This window comes from Choloepus didactylus, chromosome 2, assembly GCF_015220235.1.
Source record: "Choloepus didactylus isolate mChoDid1 chromosome 2, mChoDid1.pri, whole genome shotgun sequence".
In the NCBI taxonomy this organism is placed as follows: domain Eukaryota; kingdom Metazoa; phylum Chordata; class Mammalia; order Pilosa; family Megalonychidae; genus Choloepus; species Choloepus didactylus.
The window spans coordinates 88,860,931-88,880,370 of NC_051308.1; the positions used below are offsets into that span (position 1 = coordinate 88,860,931).

The 19,440-nt window shown below is 42.6% G+C and overlaps 1 protein-coding gene across 1 annotated transcript in view; it reads right to left on the bottom strand.

Moving 5' to 3' along the window:
• Positions 1-230: 230 nt before the first annotated feature.
• TNN (tenascin N) overlaps positions 231-19,440 on the bottom strand; it is a 118,316-nt gene continuing 99,106 nt past the window's right edge. Inside the window, exons 21-24 of the mRNA XM_037825295.1 lie at positions 12,167-12,263; positions 11,125-11,292; positions 3,084-3,247; positions 231-1,436 (exon numbers count right to left, since the gene is read on the bottom strand). Coding sequence (XP_037681223.1) covers positions 1,296-1,436; positions 3,084-3,247; positions 11,125-11,292; positions 12,167-12,263 — 570 coding nt within the window. The 3' untranslated portion in view covers positions 231-1,295. The remainder of the gene's footprint in view (positions 1,437-3,083; positions 3,248-11,124; positions 11,293-12,166; positions 12,264-19,440) is intronic.

Here is a 19,440-nt window from a genome sequence, read left to right on the forward strand (position 1 = left end):
CCCTGTCCCGGAGGTGGACTGCAGCTTTTAGGGCATTTGCCTGACTTCCCACTCACTCCCTTCTGCATTGCAAACACCATTATTTGCCACCATGCAAGTAAGAGACCACAGCCAACCCAATTCCATTGTAATGAACAAATTGTACATTTCTTGCACTTAGAGTTCAAGTGTACTTATGTGGGAAAAATAATACAAGGCAGTTTTTTTTTTTTTTTTAATCAAGTGGTTTATTTATTTTTTTTCTTGAATAGGAATTTAAGCCACTGAATTCACTACAGAAAACCTTCCAAAATGATGGGAAAATAAGTAAACAGGATCTGACCTTGCCAAGTCTCCATTCAAACAGTAAGCCTCAAAGAGGTGAGCAACTTCAGTGAGGTCTGAGTCCAAAAGAGTGGGGAGCCGGGAAAGGGAGGCACTGAGGGTTTAAGGGGCATGAAAGGGAGTTGTAGAAAAGAGTCTTTGGGCGGTACCAATTATCAAAAGAGTCAAATAGCTTAAAGCTGAAATGAGTGAGAATTTATTCACAACATATGCAGATCTATGAAAGTGATTATGCAAATGGCTGGAAAGGGGGCACTTAAAAATAGCAGTAAAGTAGAAGCTTTGGTTTCTAGCATGCTGGATACTAGTAGAATTTAGCTAAATGCAAATCCATCTTGGTCCCTTTTTTGTTCTCTTTATTCTTCCTCATGGCATCAGCAATTGAAGGAAAGGGGAGAGATGGACAACTTTTTCCTCAAAACCCAGTGGGAACAGGAGATAACTAGCATTGAGCCACCTTAGTGCTGACCCCTTGGTAACCAGATCCCCTCGTTGGTGATTCTTTCCAGAAAGAAGATTTGCATTATCAGAGCTTTTTTAAAAAAAGAAAAAAAAAAATATTTTTCCTAGAGCTTTCTAACTGGTGAAGTGCTGGAGGATTCATTTATTTATTTTTGCCCTAATCCAATATATTTTTTACAGGAGACTGGCTGAGAATCTTTGCAGTTCCAGTGCCATCTTTCCCATACACACTGTGCAATTATTATTTTGTTGGTTTTCAGAAACCCCAGTATAGATAACATCACATGGGCAAAAATGCAGGTGACAGGGCAGAAACCTCTATGATTTGAACTTGGTGACACGCTTTGAATTACAGAGGTCCTGCAGGTTATCAGTGATCTCAGAAACTAAAGTCTACGTGCATCCCTCAAACTGCCATTAGCCAGTCGTCTCTGCCCACCCCACCCCAAGCTTACACAGCCCCAACCCGAGCCGCTCTTGTCTCTTGCGACGACTGTGCAGCTGGGCCTTCAGAACGTTCTCGTCTTCCCTCCTAGCGCCCGCTTCTTTCTCCCCAGAACATGCTCCCTGCTGTAGCCATGAGGGCGGATTTTCAACTCCACAAAAGGAATGGAGAATTCATGTCCTTTCCACGGCTCCCAGTTCACCCCCTACACACAAAAACAAAAATCAAGGAGCATCATTTAGGAGGAGAGAACAAGGGAAGGCTTCTTTGCAGCGAAACCACTCCTTTCTGCTTAGGGGGAGAGAGGGAGACGAGTGGTGGCTGGGGGTGTTCTCCTAAGGGAGGCGAAGGTTGACTCCCAGGAACTGTGCCCTCTGCTGGGCAGCCGGGGCTAGGCAGGCTGACGGCTTGGAAGCGGACTGACCCTACGCATGGGAGGATGAGGGTATGAGCCCAGAAGGTGGGGGAGGCCAGGGAGGCAATAAAGATAACCCGGGGGTCAGCCTGGCCAGCCTTGACCAAGTTATCTCTGCTTCACTCTGTCCCTTTCAAAACAATGAAAGGCAAAAATAAACATATTAATTGGCCAATTGTGTAAAATCTTTTTCAATTTAGACTGTTTAGAGATTAGCTCTGGGGTAACAAATGGCCTGCTGAAGACTAAATTTCATTTTCTGTCTTTTGACTGGTGAGCGCAATAATATTTAATTCACTTAATAACCTTGCAACCTGGCCAATAAAGAGCCCGAGTGACCAATTTTATGTATTTTAATTTGTGAGGTAAATAATAAACAAGAAGCTAAATGCCTTGCAGACTGTGGAAAGCACATTAACCAGATGAATGTCTTTTATTAGCAAATGTGGGGATGGTTTAGGGCATGCCGACTGCTCATTTCAAATATCTGATCTCTGATCGCTGGCTTCCCTTCGTCGGCCCACATGCTGCCACTGTGATTCAGGGTGCACCGTCCCTCATTTCCCTGGGGGGAAGTTCCTCCTTCTTCCCTTTGAAAAATCACGTAAGCATCAGTAGTCCCTGTAGCCTCTGCAGGGCCAAATAATAAAAATGTGCCTGTACTTTAGATGGACTAATATTTACAGAAATATTGGTATAAGGTGTGTTCTGGGGAGAGGTGACTTCCTGAGGGCAAGGATCAGGACCTAGCATGGGAAATTAGAAACCCAGAAGAGGGGCTCTGAGGGTTCATGGAGGGGAGTAGGTTAATGACGAGTAGGAACAAAGATGCAATTTTAGAGAAGCTGTGAGGGTGCAGGCAAGAGGTGCCCAGTAGCCGGCGAGGAGCCAGGACGATGTATGCAGGTCATGGAGGTTTGAGAAATCACTGGTGGGAAAGTTCCAGAGCAAGGGAGCGGAGAGGAGCGCTCAGCCCTGGCCTGCACTCTGGTGAAATGAGGAGAATGCCTTAGTTCAATGCACAGGGCAGGCTTTGGGTGGCTTTGGGCAAACTGGGTCCAAGGGTGGGTCTGACCTAAGTCAGCAAAGCCTGTTTTCCCTGTCATCAAAGGTCTTGAGGGAAACAGCTCTGGTTTAACTAGAACAACCAGACAGGATCATGGAGGGCCCACGTATGAACAGCAGGGTGAAATGGTGTGTCTTGAAAGCCTGAGCTCCCACCCACCTGCCTCTAAGGTGGGAATGCCAAGGTGGGAGGCACAGCAGGTGCACAGGGAAGGCCCAGACCTCAAAGCCACGGAGCCTGGAGAGGTTCTCCTGCCCTGACTGGAGGCATCAGAGGAGAAGAACAGCCAAACTAGCCTGGGCAGGGTCCCTTCAGGAGCTGGCTGTAGGCAGAAGCTAGGAGAAAAAAAAAAATGTTCCCCTGTCACCCACCTCACTATGCTTGGTCTCCCCGTACCGGCCGTTGGGGTTGGTCAGGTGGCAGTTCTTGTACCACCAGCCGCCATGATGCGTCAAGGCACAGTTGCTGAGGGCGATATCATTGTCTCTGTCAAAAGTTGTAAACTTCCATCCATTGTGGTAAGTGAGAGCGTCCCCTGAGGGAGAGAAGAGATGGGAGAGAGAACTAAAGTGTAGCTGGTGATGGGGCGGTCACGCTGGCTCAAAAGAAAAGCCAAGAGTCCAGTCAGTTATGCCAGTTATGTCAACTCTTCTGCTCCAAACGGCCACCACGAGAACATGACACAATGAACAGCTGCTTTTTCCAGGACTGTCACCCAAACTTCAGGCCTGTTTCTCCAACATTTTCACTTGGAAACTTCACAGTCATGTCAAATACCCAAATCCACACCCATCAACTCTCCCCACACCACCCAAGCACCCTCCAAAACAGACTAACCTCCCTCCCATCCTTTCTGTCTCTGCAGATGGTGCCACCGTCCTCCCAGCCACCCAGACTTCAAACCCCTGAGCAAGGTTTGACGACTCCTCGGCACCTGTTTATCAAGCCCTTCCTTCTGTAAATCACTCGTACCCACCCCTTCCTGACTATTTCCATGGCCAGGTCCTCATCTCTTTGGGCCTGAATTAACACAATACTCTTCTCTCTGGCTTCTTGGCTGCCAGCCCCTCTGGAGCATAAACATCCATTTTTATCATCGCAGGCCTAATGTCCCACTTCCTACCACCTGGAGGTAAATCACTCTTCTTTGCTTTACAAGCTTGTAACTTGGCTGACCCTCTGCACAATCTCATTTCCTTCCGTCCCACCAGGCGCCCTCCACCTGTGGAGTGGACAGACACACCTTCCGTGCCCTGCTCATGGGGTTTCTCTCTGCCGTTCACTGACCCGAATCTTAACCATCCCTCCAAGCCTAGTCAAGCCCGCTCCTGAGGAAGGTTCCTCTGGCCACTCCAGCCCACGCTGATCCTCCCACACACCCTCCTTGCACACATGCACTTAACCCAAACTTCCAGAACCCCTGAGGGACATACAAAATTCAGTGCTTGATTATATCCTATCTGGAAATGTGCTCTGATTATTTTAACTTATATCTCTCCTTTTTCCCCAGCCTGTTTGTCATCATTTTTTAAGTTTACTTTTCTACTGAGCTCAAAAAAGGTCATAAGGACACATATCAATGACAAACTCTATCAAGTTCTGTTCCCACAATATCACTTAGATTTAACATTGCATCTCTGAGTTTATCGATCATCTTCACATATTGATTCTCAGTTGATCCTCATAACAAACCTGCAAGGTGGATAGGGCAGGTCTTCATCCCAGGAGGAAACAAACCCACAAAGATTAGGCTCTGGAGGCTTTTCAGGATCCCACAGCCCACAAAAGGCAGAGGCAGGACTCATATCTTGGTCCTCAAATTCCAAGTCTGGTGTTCCTTCTGAGTCACTTCATCTGTGACTTGCTTATTTCAACAGAGGGTGTCAAAGCCAGTGAGAGCAGCGAGCCCTCCCTAAGAGCCTGCGGCAGCGGTTCTCAGAGTGTGCTCTCCGGTCCAACAGCATTGGTCTCAGGTGGGAACTTGCTAGAAATGCAAATTCTCAGGCCCCACCCCAGCCCTAAGAACCAGAAACTCTGGGGTAGGATCCCACAACCTGTCTTCTCCTTCTCCCTCTCCCTCTCCTTCTTTTGTGGTCTTGCTTTTATTTTATTAGAGAAGTTGTAGGTTTACAGAAAACTCAGGCAGAAAATAGAATTTCCATATACCCCCTATTATTAAAATCTTGCATTCAGGTGATACATTTTCTACAAATGATGAAAGAATATTATTATAACTGTACTATTAACTATAGACCATGATTTATATAAGGGTTCACTGTTCATGTTATACAGTCCTATGGTTTTTTTTTTAATTTTATTCTAGTAACATATATACAACCTAATATTTCCCCCTTTACCTGTACTAAAAACTTTCTATACATTACCCCGCTTGTTTAACAAGCTTTCCAAATGATTCTGATGCAAGTTAACATCAGAGAACCTCTGGCCTATCCCCTCATTCACTTCTTCATCCAGCAAACATTTACTGGACACCTGCTATGGACCAACACGGTAGTAAGCCCTGGCAATACAAAAATAAGGTGGTCCTTGCTCCCGAGAGCTTAGCTGGGTGGGTGGGCCAGGTACTTAAAGAATTGATGACACCTTGTGCAAAGGGAAGGTTCTAATCTGCTCTCTGACTCTCAGAGTTCAAACAGTGGATTCTTTATGCCTAACCCAGAAAAAGCAGGAGGAGCAAGAAATGGGCTTTATAGGCCACTCCCACTCAGACAACAAAACAACTCGGGCCCCCTTTCATTGTTTCCAGTCAAGGAAAAGTAAATTTTCACTTTATTTACATACATTTCCTCCTCTCTTCAGATTTCTTGCTGACATTTAATGGCAGGTTGAAATAGCACACAATGGCTCCCCCAGTAACACTCTAGCAATGAGCACAGTTCACCTAACTTGCATATAAAGTTCCCCAGATGTATTTGTGCCTAAGAGTCTCCTCCTGAATGCCTCTTTGTTGCTCAGATGTGGCCCTCTCTCTCTGGCTAAGCCAACTTGAAAGGTGAAATCACTCCCCTCCCCCCTACGTGGGATCAGACACCCAGGGAAGTGAATCTCCCTGGCAACGTGGAATATGACTCCCGGGGAGGAATGTAGACTCGGCATCGTGGGATGGAGAACATCTTCTTGACCAAAAGGGGGATGTGAAAGGAAATGAAATAAGCTTCAGTGGCAGAGAGATTCCAAAACGAGCCGAGAGATCACTCTGGTGGGCACTCTTACGCACACTTTAGACAACCTTTTTTAGGTTCTAAAGAATTGGGGTAGCTGGTGGTGGATACCTGAAACTATTAAACTACAACCCAGAACCCATGAATCTCGAAGACAGTTGTATAAAAATGTAGCTTATGAGGGGTGACAGTGGGATTGGGAAAGCCATAAGGACCAAACTCCACTTTGTCTAGTTTATGGATGGATGTGTAGAAAGGTAGGGGAAGGAAACAAACAGACAAAGGTACCCAGTGTTCTTTTTTACTTCAATTGCTCTTTTTCACTCTAATTATTATTCTTGTTATTTTTGTGTGTGTGCTAATGAAGGTGTCAGGGATTGATTTAGGTGATGAATGTACAACTATGTAATGGTACTGTAAACAATCGAAAGTACAATTTGTTTTGTATGACTGCGTGGTATGTGAATATATCTCAATAAAATGATGATTAAAAAAAAAAAAAAGGTAAAAAAAAAAAAAAAATAAAAAATAAAGTTCCCCAGAGCTGTTTTCTAAGAATTTGTGCAGAGACTATTTCTGAAAGATATATTTGTGGTTATCTAACCTTGGATAGTGGGATCAAGAAAGGTGAATCCAGTTGGCCTAAGTGTGGGAGTTTGTTTTTATTTTTTTGTTTTTTGTTTTTTCCTTCAGATGGATTTTCTACCTTCTAGACACTGAAGTCATACAAATGTTCAGAGTGTGGATAGTGAGTGTATTCATAAATCAAAAAATAACTTGGCTCTGGTCATCAGGCCCCAACTGAGAGACTGTTCTGATTACGTATCTCCCTAAGTAAGATAAAATAGTCAAGCTGATGCTGGTTACACTCCCTCCCTTTTGAGTTTTAGGAGAAAATCCTTCCTTATGAGAGATAAGTGCCCCACTTTTGAAATAATGACTTTGGGTGGGAATCTAGTGTTCTCAGGTGGGGAGTTGGGGTGTTGATGGCAGGCCCATTAAAGATCTGAATGCAAGCCCAGGGTGGGGGCACTGAGCTGGTCCTCACCCATCTCATCAAAATGTCACTCTGAGAGCCACGTCCTCCCCAAGCACACCCTGGGGAAGGAAAGATGAGGACCCTGGCAGCTAAGCCATCACAACAAGAAGAAGCCATCAACATCATGTCACCTGTAAATTGCCCACAGGCAAAGGACCATGTATCTGGACACTGGATGTCTTCTACCCTGGGATCAGGAGTCAGCAAATGAAAAGGCTGAGTGACTTGTGCCATCTCTATCTTTACCTTTTATCCATATACCCAACAATTATTTTTTCTCTCTTTCTTATGTGCCAGTGTCAAAGAATCTACTGTGGTGTCTCTCAACAGGAAGGCACTAGCATTTGGGGACAATTCTTCACTTAGAACATTTGACTTCCACGGCCCCAGCCCGCTAAATGCCAGTGGTGTTCCCCAGTCACATTTCCAGATGACTGCAGGGGGTAGTGCTGTCCCTGGTTGAGGACCACTGAGTCAAATCAAGTGGGACTTGAAATCGGCTCATCGAAGTCATTCTGCACCAAGGCCCGTGTGTGAATATCTATTCATGTTTGCATAATAACCTCTAAAGGATGAACAGCCTCGGAAGGTAGAACTCATAAGACATACACTCTGCCCCACTCGAGGCCCCAGAATCAAAAACCGTATTTACATACTATTACCTTACTAGAATTTCCTTCAAGGAGAAAAAATGGGTGTTCAGGTACTTCAGTAGAAGCTGAAACTGGAGGGCCCACCTGGACAGTTTGAGTAGGGGAGGAGTCTTAAACCATACACTTCTCCCAGGACTGCACCTTTCTCAGTTTTAATCAGGACGGTAATGGAGTTAGAAGCAGAGAAGCATTTGGCATCCTCAAAAAGTTAAACATAGAATTACCATGTGACAGGGCAATTCCACTTCTAGGTATGTATTCAAAAGAACTGAAAACAGGGACTCAAACAGATACTTATACACCAATGTTCATAGCAGCATTATTCAAAAGAGCCAAAAGGTGGAAATCACCCCAGTGTCCACTGACAGATGAGTGGATAAACAGAATGTGGTACATATATTCAATGGAATTATTCAGCCATAAAAAGAACTGAGGCTCTGATACATGATACAACATGGTTGAACCTTGAAGACTATGTTGAGTGAAATAAGCCAGACACAAAAAGACAAATATTGTATGATTCCACTTATATGAAATGTCTAGAATAGGCAAATTCCTAGACAGAAAGTAGAAATTGTGGTTACCAGGGGCTGGAGAAGGCAGAAGGGGTGTTAGTGATTAATGGGTATAGAGTTTATGTTTGGGGTGATAAAAAGTTTTGGTAATGGATGGAGGTGATGGTAGTACAACATTCTGAATGTAATTAACACCACTGAAATGTATACTTAAAAATGGCTAAAATTGGGGAATTTTATGCTTTTATATGTTACTACAATAAAATTATTTTTAAAATAAACAAACTTGTAAGATATTTTTTTAAAAAAGCTGTTGAGAGCTGGCACACACATGGAGCTAACAAAATGTTGCACTTCTATTTGAATGCCATTTCTCTAAACATTGCCTCATCACTTAGGACATGAGCAGCCAGAAGCTTCCTAAATTTCAAAACTCTCCTCATGGACAAATCAGCATCTACAAGGAAAGGTGAACCTCCACCAACCCTGCTTTTGCCATTGTAATTCAGAATTTAAAAGTAGGAATGATAGTACACATGGGAAGACAATATCGCTGTCTAAATGCTGTGTGATCTGATAATCTCCCAAGGCTTCCTGGCTTGACCAACTTTAGAGCAGCAAGTATCCCCTGATAACAGTACCTGGGAGCAGGATCACCTTAATTCATGAATGCATTGTCTCCTTCTCACACAGCTTCACATTTAGCCTCAGTTCCTTTACTAGAGAATCTTAAGACGGGCCTCCGAAAAGGTAAAGAGGAAAGGTGAGTGGGCAGGCTGGGGGCAGCTGGGAGACCGCCTGGGAAGGAGACCTGAGTGCAGCCCCAATAGGAGGCCAGCGTGGGACTGGGTACTGGGGAGAGATGTGGTTCATAGTGGCAAAGGGAACGACCCCAACTTCATAACCTTGTCTGAGGAAGGTCCCATGAGTGAAGCTTCCAGAGACTCGGATTCTTATCCTGAGAAAGCAAAACTAGGGGTTAACTGATCACTGTAGTCAGGAACAGTGAATGGGGCATCCGAAACAAAAGGGCTGACTGGACGTGCTCCATGGCGATGAGGTCTCAGGAGGAGGCTCGAGGGGCTAAGGGAGACTAGAATGCACAGCTCGTTACACCAACAGGTAGAGAGATCTTGGAATAAGCTGTCAGGAATGTAGTCTGATCTTATTTAGAGATAGGGAAAAAATAAAAAAGGTAGGCCAAGTATTCAGTCCTGCAAAATGGCATCTTTAAATAATGCTCCCCATTCAGTAAATATCCTTATGATGATATGAATAGCCATCTGTGTTTCCCAGTTGAACTTTAACTGTCTTTCTTCTGTGCCTGAATGCCCATGTTCTATATTACACATCGAGTGGCTGTAGTTCAGTGTAAAACGGCTGCCAGCCTGTTGCCAGCCAATGGAGGCCCAGGACCACTGATCAGAGAAGTGGCAGGACCTAAAGCAGTGAGGGCTTTTCCAGCTACTGAGCCTATTTTTCTCAAGGATTGTTTTTTCCCCTGAAACAATTCTTTGCGCACTTGTTCTCACTCAACCCTTACTCAGAATCCTGGAACAACTGTCCCAGGTCTGCAGCCCAAACTCCTACTTTTGTTTTTGTCTCCTACTTTGTCTCCTACGATGATGTCACCATGTCACCAAACTCACCTCTTCACAGACCCCTCTAGAAACTGTTTGGGTCTCAGACACTATTCTTTAAGACATAAAACATCCATACATCTACATATTAAAATCCTGCTAGAAATTTCATTTTTTTAACTCACCAACTCTGTGCCAGGCACTGGGAAACAAGAGCAAATGCCAATTTCACATGAATTTTTAAATTATAAGTTCTAAAAGAAATTTTGCACTGGCGGTTAGCCACTTTAGATCATTGCCCCAGACACAGTGAGGGGTACCTGCTGATGGGTCCTCTGCCATCAGGGGTCCTTAAGTGGAAAATTTTAAGAGGGCTTGCAAGGCTTCCAGAGTGCACCTCACTCTCCCTGCTTCTGCTCTGTGCTTGCTTGTCCCTAGATTTCCCCAGGCCTGAAATGCCCCTTTCTTTCTTCCCATCTACACTCTACCCTCCTTCAGACCCAGCTCCCACACACTCTCCTGCAAGAATCTTCTTTCCTTCAGTCTCTCCAGTCCTCAATGTACACACCTTCTCCACACTCCTGTAGTTCTTTATTTTCCTTACTACTTATTTGACTTTTCACAAAAGTTATCTTATATTGTTATTCATCTATTTACATGTGAGTCTAAGGGAAAAGGCAATGTCTATACATTTGGTAGACTTTTGCTTATAACAGATAACAACATAGTTATACCAAAGTCAAAAGCATGCAAAAGTCAACAACAGACATGCTTGTTAGGGTTTAAAAACCATAAAACAGGTTTAAAATATAGTATTAAAATGCCACGCTTCCCCTCTTAAAATATTCAGTGGTATAATTCCAGTATTTCAGTCACGTTGCTTAATTTTGTACTTTTCTTTTCACAACTGAACACACCATCAACTGACTTAAACCCAGTGAGCAACTAATCGAGGCTAAAGATTGCCCACTCTCAACTCAATTGCTAATCTCTGTGTTGTCACAATTGTATTAAGTTAGAGACTACACTTCTTATCATTTGTATCAGCACCTTCATTCTGCGGTCTTTAATTATGGCAGAGTGCCAAAAATATTTAACTAACAATACACACACACCTGCAGACAAAGAAGGCAGCTGCACTGCTAAAGCTTAGTGGAAGTTGGCAGGCGCCACGAACTAGCTCCTAATGTGGGTTCATCAGGTAAATGTACAACAGCCTGAACTTGGAGGGTACAAGAGGAGGGATTGGGTTGGGGGGCGATGCCAATGCATAACGTTCAACAGTTCTGATCTTACGATGATCAAGGATTGCTTTAACGACTTAGCTCACCCCAGCAACTTACAGAGAGGAGGGACTCGACTGTCAAGGAGAACAATATTGCACCCTCAGATCCAAGGCCAACCAATCCTTAAACACAGAGAGCAAGAGACATGTTTTCTTACCTGCCGTGCCTCTGTATTTCCCTACTGTTAGCTTATACCGCTCCTTGCTGGAGGCCACTTGGAAAAAATCATACACAGCGTAGGCAGACTCATTGGCAGTCCGTAAGTCCACTCTCACCTCATACTGGGTAGGAGTCCCAGTGGTGAGATTGTGTAGCTTGTCAAGTCCTAAAAATAAGGAATGGAATCTCAATAACCAAACAACCAATGGATGTGAGCACACACCATTTGTACCTGAGACTTTCAGGACCAAAAGTGCCCTTAGCCTTTCATCACCTCTGCTCATAGGGGCCTTCCCAACACCTCTTTTGGGGAGCTCATTTTCTCATCCTATTGTTTCTTTGGCACCATCATGTTAATGAGTATGGGAATTACGTTTTAGGGAAGGGAGTACTGGAGGGTAGTGGAGGGATAAAACTGCCTCCACTGACTCCATCTCTCTAAAACAGAAGCAGTTATATTTCTTATCCACTTATCTCACCATGTAGAATAGATTTTTCATTGTAAAATCTCTGAAGAGACTTGGTACCAAGCAAACCACAAGCATCATCAACTCTACCAGACATAGAGATTATGATTTTGTAATTCCTTATTTCTCAGTTGATGCTTTTGGCTATTTCAGTCTCCATGAACATCTGCTCCAGAATAGAGCAGGGAGTGGGGAAAAGGGGATAAACAATGTCCATGATGGCTGGCATTACTAACAGTGTTTCAGAGACTACGAGATTGCCTCTTAGCAATAGCCCAGAATCCCAGTTAATCAACTATTCTCTTGCTACAGTGGTTTCTAAGAAGTTCAGGCTCCAGGCAGATCCTATAGGCTCAGATACAGCAAAAAAAAACCACCTCACAACACTGCCCCCCTTTCACAAGCCCAGAGCACATGAGAACCTTGGCAGTGACACGACCCTACCAACACCCTGGTCTGCAGGTCCCTCAGAGGGCCTGTCACCTGGACCTCTCTCTCCCTGAATGCTGTGAACTTCCACACGCTGCCTGACCCCCCAAAGCCCACCCCCCACCACGTTCGTGGACATCTTACCAAGCCAGAACTCCTTCATGGGGTCGCCAAAGCCTTCCACATAGCTCCGCCAACGCTTGAAGAAATCTAGCTGCCCAGTGTTCCGCCTCTGGAAGACCTGAGAGAGATGGACACTTCACACTGACACACTTCAACAGACAAAACTGAGTTAATGGGAACAAGATTTGTATTTCCCAAGGGAGCAGCAAGAGGCAAGAGGGGACTATGAGCCTACACACATATACTGACTTCCTCTAGCTAGCACATCGCTGTTTTTTAAAAAAATAAAAGATTTTTATTAATGTATTCGTAGAGTCAACATATAAATATATATATTTATTAATGTATTAGTACATTCTGCTATATTAGTTAGCATGCTTTATGGGTACAGCAGTATAGCGGGTACTGACATGTGTAGAATGAAAGCAGAGAAGTTTCCTGCCCACTAGAAATTTTCAATTCTAGAGCTAGGGAAAACATGGAGAGCTGATGATTGTTAGTGGTAGTTTCGGTAGGATGGGACACACTGGTCCTCTGCCTACCCTGACCCATAACCTTCAACATCTAATAAGCTCAACTGGGCATTTTATGTTTATGTGTTCTCTTTTTCTGTTGTTGTCTTTTCTACCTTAAATAGTTTGAAAGTAGAAACTGTTTTTTTAATTCATTTGATTCCTAACATGAGTAATTATTTGATACTTATGGAGAAGAAAGTTCATTCACCCAACAAATATTTATTGAGCATCTACTATGTACAAGATGATATGCAAAATGGGTAAAACAGAATAAATAAACACAATGAATAAAACAGAGGTCCCTATCCTCATGGAGCTAACAGTCCAGTAAATGAAAAGCTATGAATCAAATAATTAAATGAATACATTTGCAATTAAAACTGTGATAAGGGGAATGAAGGAGAAGTATGATAGTACTGTGAGAGCATAAAACAGGAGGACCTAACCCAGGAGACAGGAAAGCTCCCCTCAGGAAGTATCTGGGAGCTACAGGATGGGTAAGGGTAGTCAAGCAAAAGGACTGGCAGACGGGATGCTGGGGCTGTGAGGGGTTGATTAGGAAGTGATATGAAGTGATATGGAGTGATGGGCAGAGGTCAGACCTTGTAGGGTTTTAAGCAGAAAGTGAGACGTTCATATTTACATCTTGAAAAGATCCCTCTGACTGTTGTGTACAGAACGGGCTGGCCACGGCAAGAATGGATGCAAGAAGACTGGTTAGGAGACCACTGAGTAGTAGAAGACTAGAGGGCTGCACTGGGGATAGACAGAAGTGGCTGGAGGGTCAAAATGACCACACTTGGTGACAGACTGAAAGAGAAGTTGAAAAAGAGGAAGAGGTCAAGAATGATTCTTGTGTTTGGGCTTCCAGAACTGGATGGCTATCACTCAGTTATTCGATGAGACGGGAGATTCTAAGAGAGGACAAGTTTTGTGGGTGCACAGTATGAGTTAATTTGGGGGCATGCTGAATTGAACTACTTCTGAGGTATTCTGGTGAAGAAGCCATACAGGCAGTTGAATATAAGGGCTAGAGTTCTAAAGAGAGGTCTAGACTGCATTCACAAATGTGGGAGTGCGTCTAAGACCATGCTTGGTGTTCACCAAGTCCCATTTCATTGTCCGCTTCCCAAGAACACAGATGACTTCATCTTTCAGCCTCTCTTGCAGTTAAGTTGGAGCCATGTGATTAGTTCTAGCAAAAGGGCTTTCAGAGGGAATACAGTTGAGTCGGTAGGCGCCATTGCCATGGAGCCACGGTGCTATTGTGGAGGACACAAGCCAAAATGGCAGAGTCACAGAGGGAAACAGCCTGAATCCCTGGGTCACCACTTAGAAGTGGCTGCCAAACCCACAGAAGACAGCACAAGTGAGAAAAACTTCTATGTGTTAAATGATTGCAATTTAGCATCAGTTTGTTACTGCAGCATGGAGCATTCTATCCTAACTAAAACAGAGAGCCTCTGGGACATAGAAAGTAAAATGAAGCCATGGGAAAGGAGGAGGCCACTTAGGGAGGAAATAGAAACTGAAAAGAGAAAATGGCCTAAAATCAAGCCTTGAGGAAGTCCCAATTTAATGGTCACATTAAGAGATGAGTGCACTAAGGAGAGAGAGAGAGAAGGAGCAACTAGAAATGTAGAAAGGAAACTAAAATCACAAAAGCTGCAAAGAGAATGTATTTCAAGAAAAAAAAGGGGTGGTCAACAGTAGCAAATGTTTGTGAGATGTTAAGGAACATGAGGCCAAAGTGATCTACAGAATTTAGTGACACAGTAATCACTGGTGACTTTGGGAAGTGCTGTGTCAGTGAGAGATAAGGACAGAAGCCAGACTCGAAGGGGTTGGAAGAGTGAGTGAAAAGTAAGAAAAGAGAGTCAGCGTTGGATGCTATTCTATACGATTATGATCTGCTTTCTTTTCAAAAATTCCTCTATTTGGGGAAGGAAGGCAGTTCCAAGCAGAGTAAATTGGATTCCTTTATAGACATAAACTTGAAAAGTACTAAAAGCTAAACACACCTGTGCATACTGTTGGAATAAAATAAAAAATATAATTCTACATGACCTTGAGAGCCAAGCAAAACGCTATCCTAGCTAAACTTAGAACTGGATCCCAGTAACCCAAAGCTGAAAATGTTATCCTTCTTTCTACCTATTTTCCTTTGTATTCATTCAAATGCAGAATCCCATTTCTCTCCTTTCCATCAGGCTTCACAGCATGTGCCTTGAAGTGAAACACATTATCTTGAATTTGATAAGGTAAACCTCATAATATTTGTGCATTTATACATTTTTTTTAGGAAGAGTCAGGGAGAGAAGAAAAGAGCAGGTTTCACCAATGCTACAGCAATGCTAAAAGTTCCACATGGAAGGCTCACATTCATCTAACTCCTGAAGCACTGAGCCAAGTTTGCTGGCCCAGGAGGCATGGAAATAAGGCACCAGTGAACGGGGGGGGGGGGGGGGGGGGCAGCTCCAGGCCTGGAGTCAGACCACTGCCGCCTACTGGCAGGTGATGGTGAGTCAGTCATTTCTCTCCCTGAGCCTCAGTCAGCTGGTTGTAAAGCAGAGAGAGAAATGGGAAAGAAGTGTCTACAGCCCAGAGATGCTGGAAGGACTAAATGAGATGGTCTAAGTAAAAATGTTCTATAAATGGCAAAGAGCAGAATTTAGGAACAATTATGGCAAACAGGAACACGTTGCACTAACATTGTGTTCTCCTTCCTCTTTTCACAAGGGTCCTCTTTTAAAGATGGCCCATTCCTTTCTTGGCTCCCTGCATTTTTTTTTCCATCTGTTTATTCACTTATTCACTTATTGGATCATTTACTGGGCACATACTAAGTGCCAGCTCTGCAGCAAGTATAATTATGCCATCTTACAAAAGCAAAAGGCGAGAGAAGCATTTAGTCAGAGTCCTATAGCTAATTATTCAGTAGCTGATGCAAGGATAAAACACAAATATCCTCATCTTTCAAGCAGAAAGTTTAAAAATGTCAGCTCTCTACTGAGTCGTTGTTCAAAAATTTTTTTTCTTAAGCTTTGAGGTTTTGTTAATTTCCTAGCAGGGCACCTGTTTCAGTCCCTTCCCTGGGGCTCTTTCACTCATCAACTGTGGAGCCCTAGGACAGAGGTGGTGCAGGTGTTTGGTTCATGTACATCATGTCCAGTCACACTCCCAGTACAAGGTTAGGCTCACATCCAATCCTGCCCCACTAGGACAGATGCATTATGTCTCTATCTCAAGTCAACGAACACAGCACCCAAATGGTTTTAAATTAAGTGAGAACAGAAGCAAGTCTGACAACCAGACAGGACACCTGACGTTTCAACAAATCACTGACATGAAAATACCTCCTTTAAGGAGAACACAGATGTAACATGCTTAAGCTACACATATGGGAGGAAAAAATGGGATCTACCTTTCTTATTAGCACCAAAAAAAGATGGAGAATGATGCTCTCTGAAACTGTGGGTTGACACTTGAGATCTGTCAACTGCTTGCTTGAATTCTGGTCACTGCTACCTCTTCCTATATAATCTGCTTGACCTTGAGAACCAAGCACGATAGGAGCAGGTTGTATTGATTTATTTTTTTAAAATAATGCTTCAGCTTGGGCAGGGAGGATCCAAAACAAATGGTTCTGGTGCTCCCTTGCATCACTGTTTAAGCCTAGTTCTATCACTTACTAGTCGTATCCTTGAGCAAATGAGTTAACTTTGAAAAGCCTCACTTTTCTCAACTGTTAAGCCAAGATGTTAATAGCCCCTTAGTCGTGGGCTTCAATTAAGGTATCAGCAAGGTCATTAATCATAATAAATCATGAAATATTCAGGCCAGAGTCTGGAACACATAGATATAGAAAGCACTCAATGAATGTTAGCTTGCATTTTATTATATCAGATTCCAAATAAACTGACCCACAGGGATCATTTCTATATCTTGATCAGGAAGCCTTAATTGACACATTCAGAATCAAATGCATAGCCACTCTATGAGGTGAAAGCACCTTATAATGAACTATTTGGGATAGCAAAACCCTTAGCAAATAAGTCTCAAAGAGAAGAAATTCTCTTCATGCCTGGTTTTACACCACAGAGTTTCTCATCGCACTCTGGAACTTATTCCACGTCCTAAATGATTAAATCAGAAGGAAAAACATCAAAATTTCATTTAAATGTCTGTGGAAAGAGCCTCTAATGCAGTCCTTAAGACTAGCAAGATGGAAAACAAACATGGAAATATTCACGCAGCCTCAGTAACCTCAGGGCAGGATTATTCTGGCCTGTTAATATAATTGGTTTCCTGCTGCCTGAATAGGGAAGGACTTTAAAAGTTCAATAAAAAGTAGCAGTATTCTATAGGTCAAGCTGATGTGATAGAAGACTTTCTTGAACCCAAAAAACATGGAAACCATCAATAAAATATTTTGTGGAGAAAGATGGCAAAGTGGGAAGCTCCAGAGTCAGTCCCTCCACCAAAACAACTACTGAACAGGCAAGAACTGTCTGAATCAACTATTTTAAACTCTGGAGTCTAGAGGAACACTGAAGCACCCAGGGAAGCACTGAAGGAAGAGGCTAGCAAATTGCAGTAAATAGCAGTGAATTTTACCCTCTGTCCAGCGGCTACCATCTCCCATCTGCCAACCTCATGAAGGCAGCAATGGGACTGCAGCCCAGGCTCCTGGTGCAGATTGCTGGTGCCAGGGAAGGCTATAAGGACCTAGTCCTCCAAAATCTGGGGGGATGTGATGATTACCAATCACTACCTTTGATCAGCTTCTTCAGAACCATTGTTCCAACCCCTCAGGGAAAAGTGGCAGAGGAGTCTTAAAGAGACAGTACCTTTCTCTCCCTCTCCCTGTTCCTGTCCATCTCCCTCTCCCTCCTTCTCCCCCCTCCTCCTCCTCCCCCCCCTCCTCCTTCTTCTTCTCTCTCTCTCTCCTCTCTTCTCTTTTCTCTTTCCATTCTCAGTTTGGGAGCAAAAATAGTTTGGCCCCAGCCCTCAACAACAACATAAAAAATTTACCAATCCCAGAGGAGTGGGAGAACTTGATTTCCAGAGTAATAAAGACATAATACTCAGAATATCCATTTCTCAACAAAAATTACAAAACATTCAAATAAACAGGAAATATGAACCACTCACAGAAAGAGAATTTGCCAGACACCATCCCTGAGGAAGCTCATGTTTTGGAACTATTTATTAGTCAAAAAGTTTAAATCAACTGTTTTAAATACGTTCAATGAGCTAAAAGAATCCATATACAAAGGAATAAAAGAAACTGGGAAAACATTGTGCAAACAAAATAAAGAGAGAGAAATTTTTAAAAAGAGCCAAATAGAAATTTTTGAGCCATAAAGTACAGTAATTGAAATGAAAAATCTCAGACAGATTCAACAGTAGATCTGAAGAGGCAGGAGAAAGGATCAGCAAACCTGAAGACAAGACAGTTGAAATTATCCAATGTGAGAATCAAAAAGAAAAAGGAAGAAGAAAAATGAACAGAACCTGAGGGACCTGTGGTACACCATCAAGCATACCACATATGCATCATTGGAGTCCAGAAGGACAAGAGAAAGAGAGAGGGGAAGAAAAAGTTTTTAAAGAAATAATGGCTGAAAACTTCCCAAATCTGATGAAAGACATGGAATACATATAGGAGGCTCAACAAACTTCCAGTAGGATAGATGCTAAGAGATCTCCAAGACATATTAGAGTGAAATTATCAAAATCCAAAGACAAAGAGGTGATTTCAATAGTAGCAAGAGAGAAATGACTTGTCACATACAAGGGATCCCCAACAAGATTAGCAGTGAATTTCTCATCAGAAACCATGGAGGCAGGAAGGTAGTGGGATGACATATTTAAAGTCCTTAAAGAATAAAACTGTCAACCAAGAATTCTATATCCAGCAAAATTATCTTTCAAAAATGAAGGAAAAATTAATACATTTACAAGTAAACAAAAGCTGACAGAATTCATTACCAGTATACCTGCCCTATAAGAAATGCTAAAGGGAGTCCTTCAGGCTGAAATAAAAGGACACTAGTCAGAAACCTGAAGCCATAAGAAGAAATAAAGAACATTGGTAAAGGTAAATATAAAGGTAAATATAAAACCCAGTATTATTGTACTTTTAGTTTGTAACTGATAATATAACTTAACAGGCAAATGGATAAAATAACATTTAAAATCTATGTTAATGGTCAGGCAATGTATAAGGACAGAATTTGACCAATAACAATATAAAAGGGGAAGGATGGAGATATATGGGAGTAAAAAATATACTACTGTAACTAGGTTAGTACTAGTCAAACTAGGTAGTTATTAGTTTAAGATGTTAATTGTAATTACAAAGATAACCACTAAGAAAATAACTAAATACATAGAGAAAGGGAAATAAGAAGGGAATCAAAACAAAATACAACCAAATACAAAAAAAAAAAAAAAAAAAAAAAAAACAGTGATGGAGTAATTGAGGAACAAAAAACATACAAGACATGCAGAAAACAAATGGCTAAATGGCAGAAGCAAATCCTTCCTTCTCAGTTACTAACTTAAATGTCAATGGATTAAACTCCCCTATTAAAATGCAGAGATTGGCAGACTGGATTAAAAAGCATGATCCATCTATATGCTATCAACAAGAAGCTCACTTTAGTTATAAAGACACAAAGAGGTTGAAAGTAAAAGTATGGAAAAAGATACTCCATGCAAACAGTAATCAAAACAGAGCCTGAGTGGTTATATTACTGTAAGACAAAATAGAGT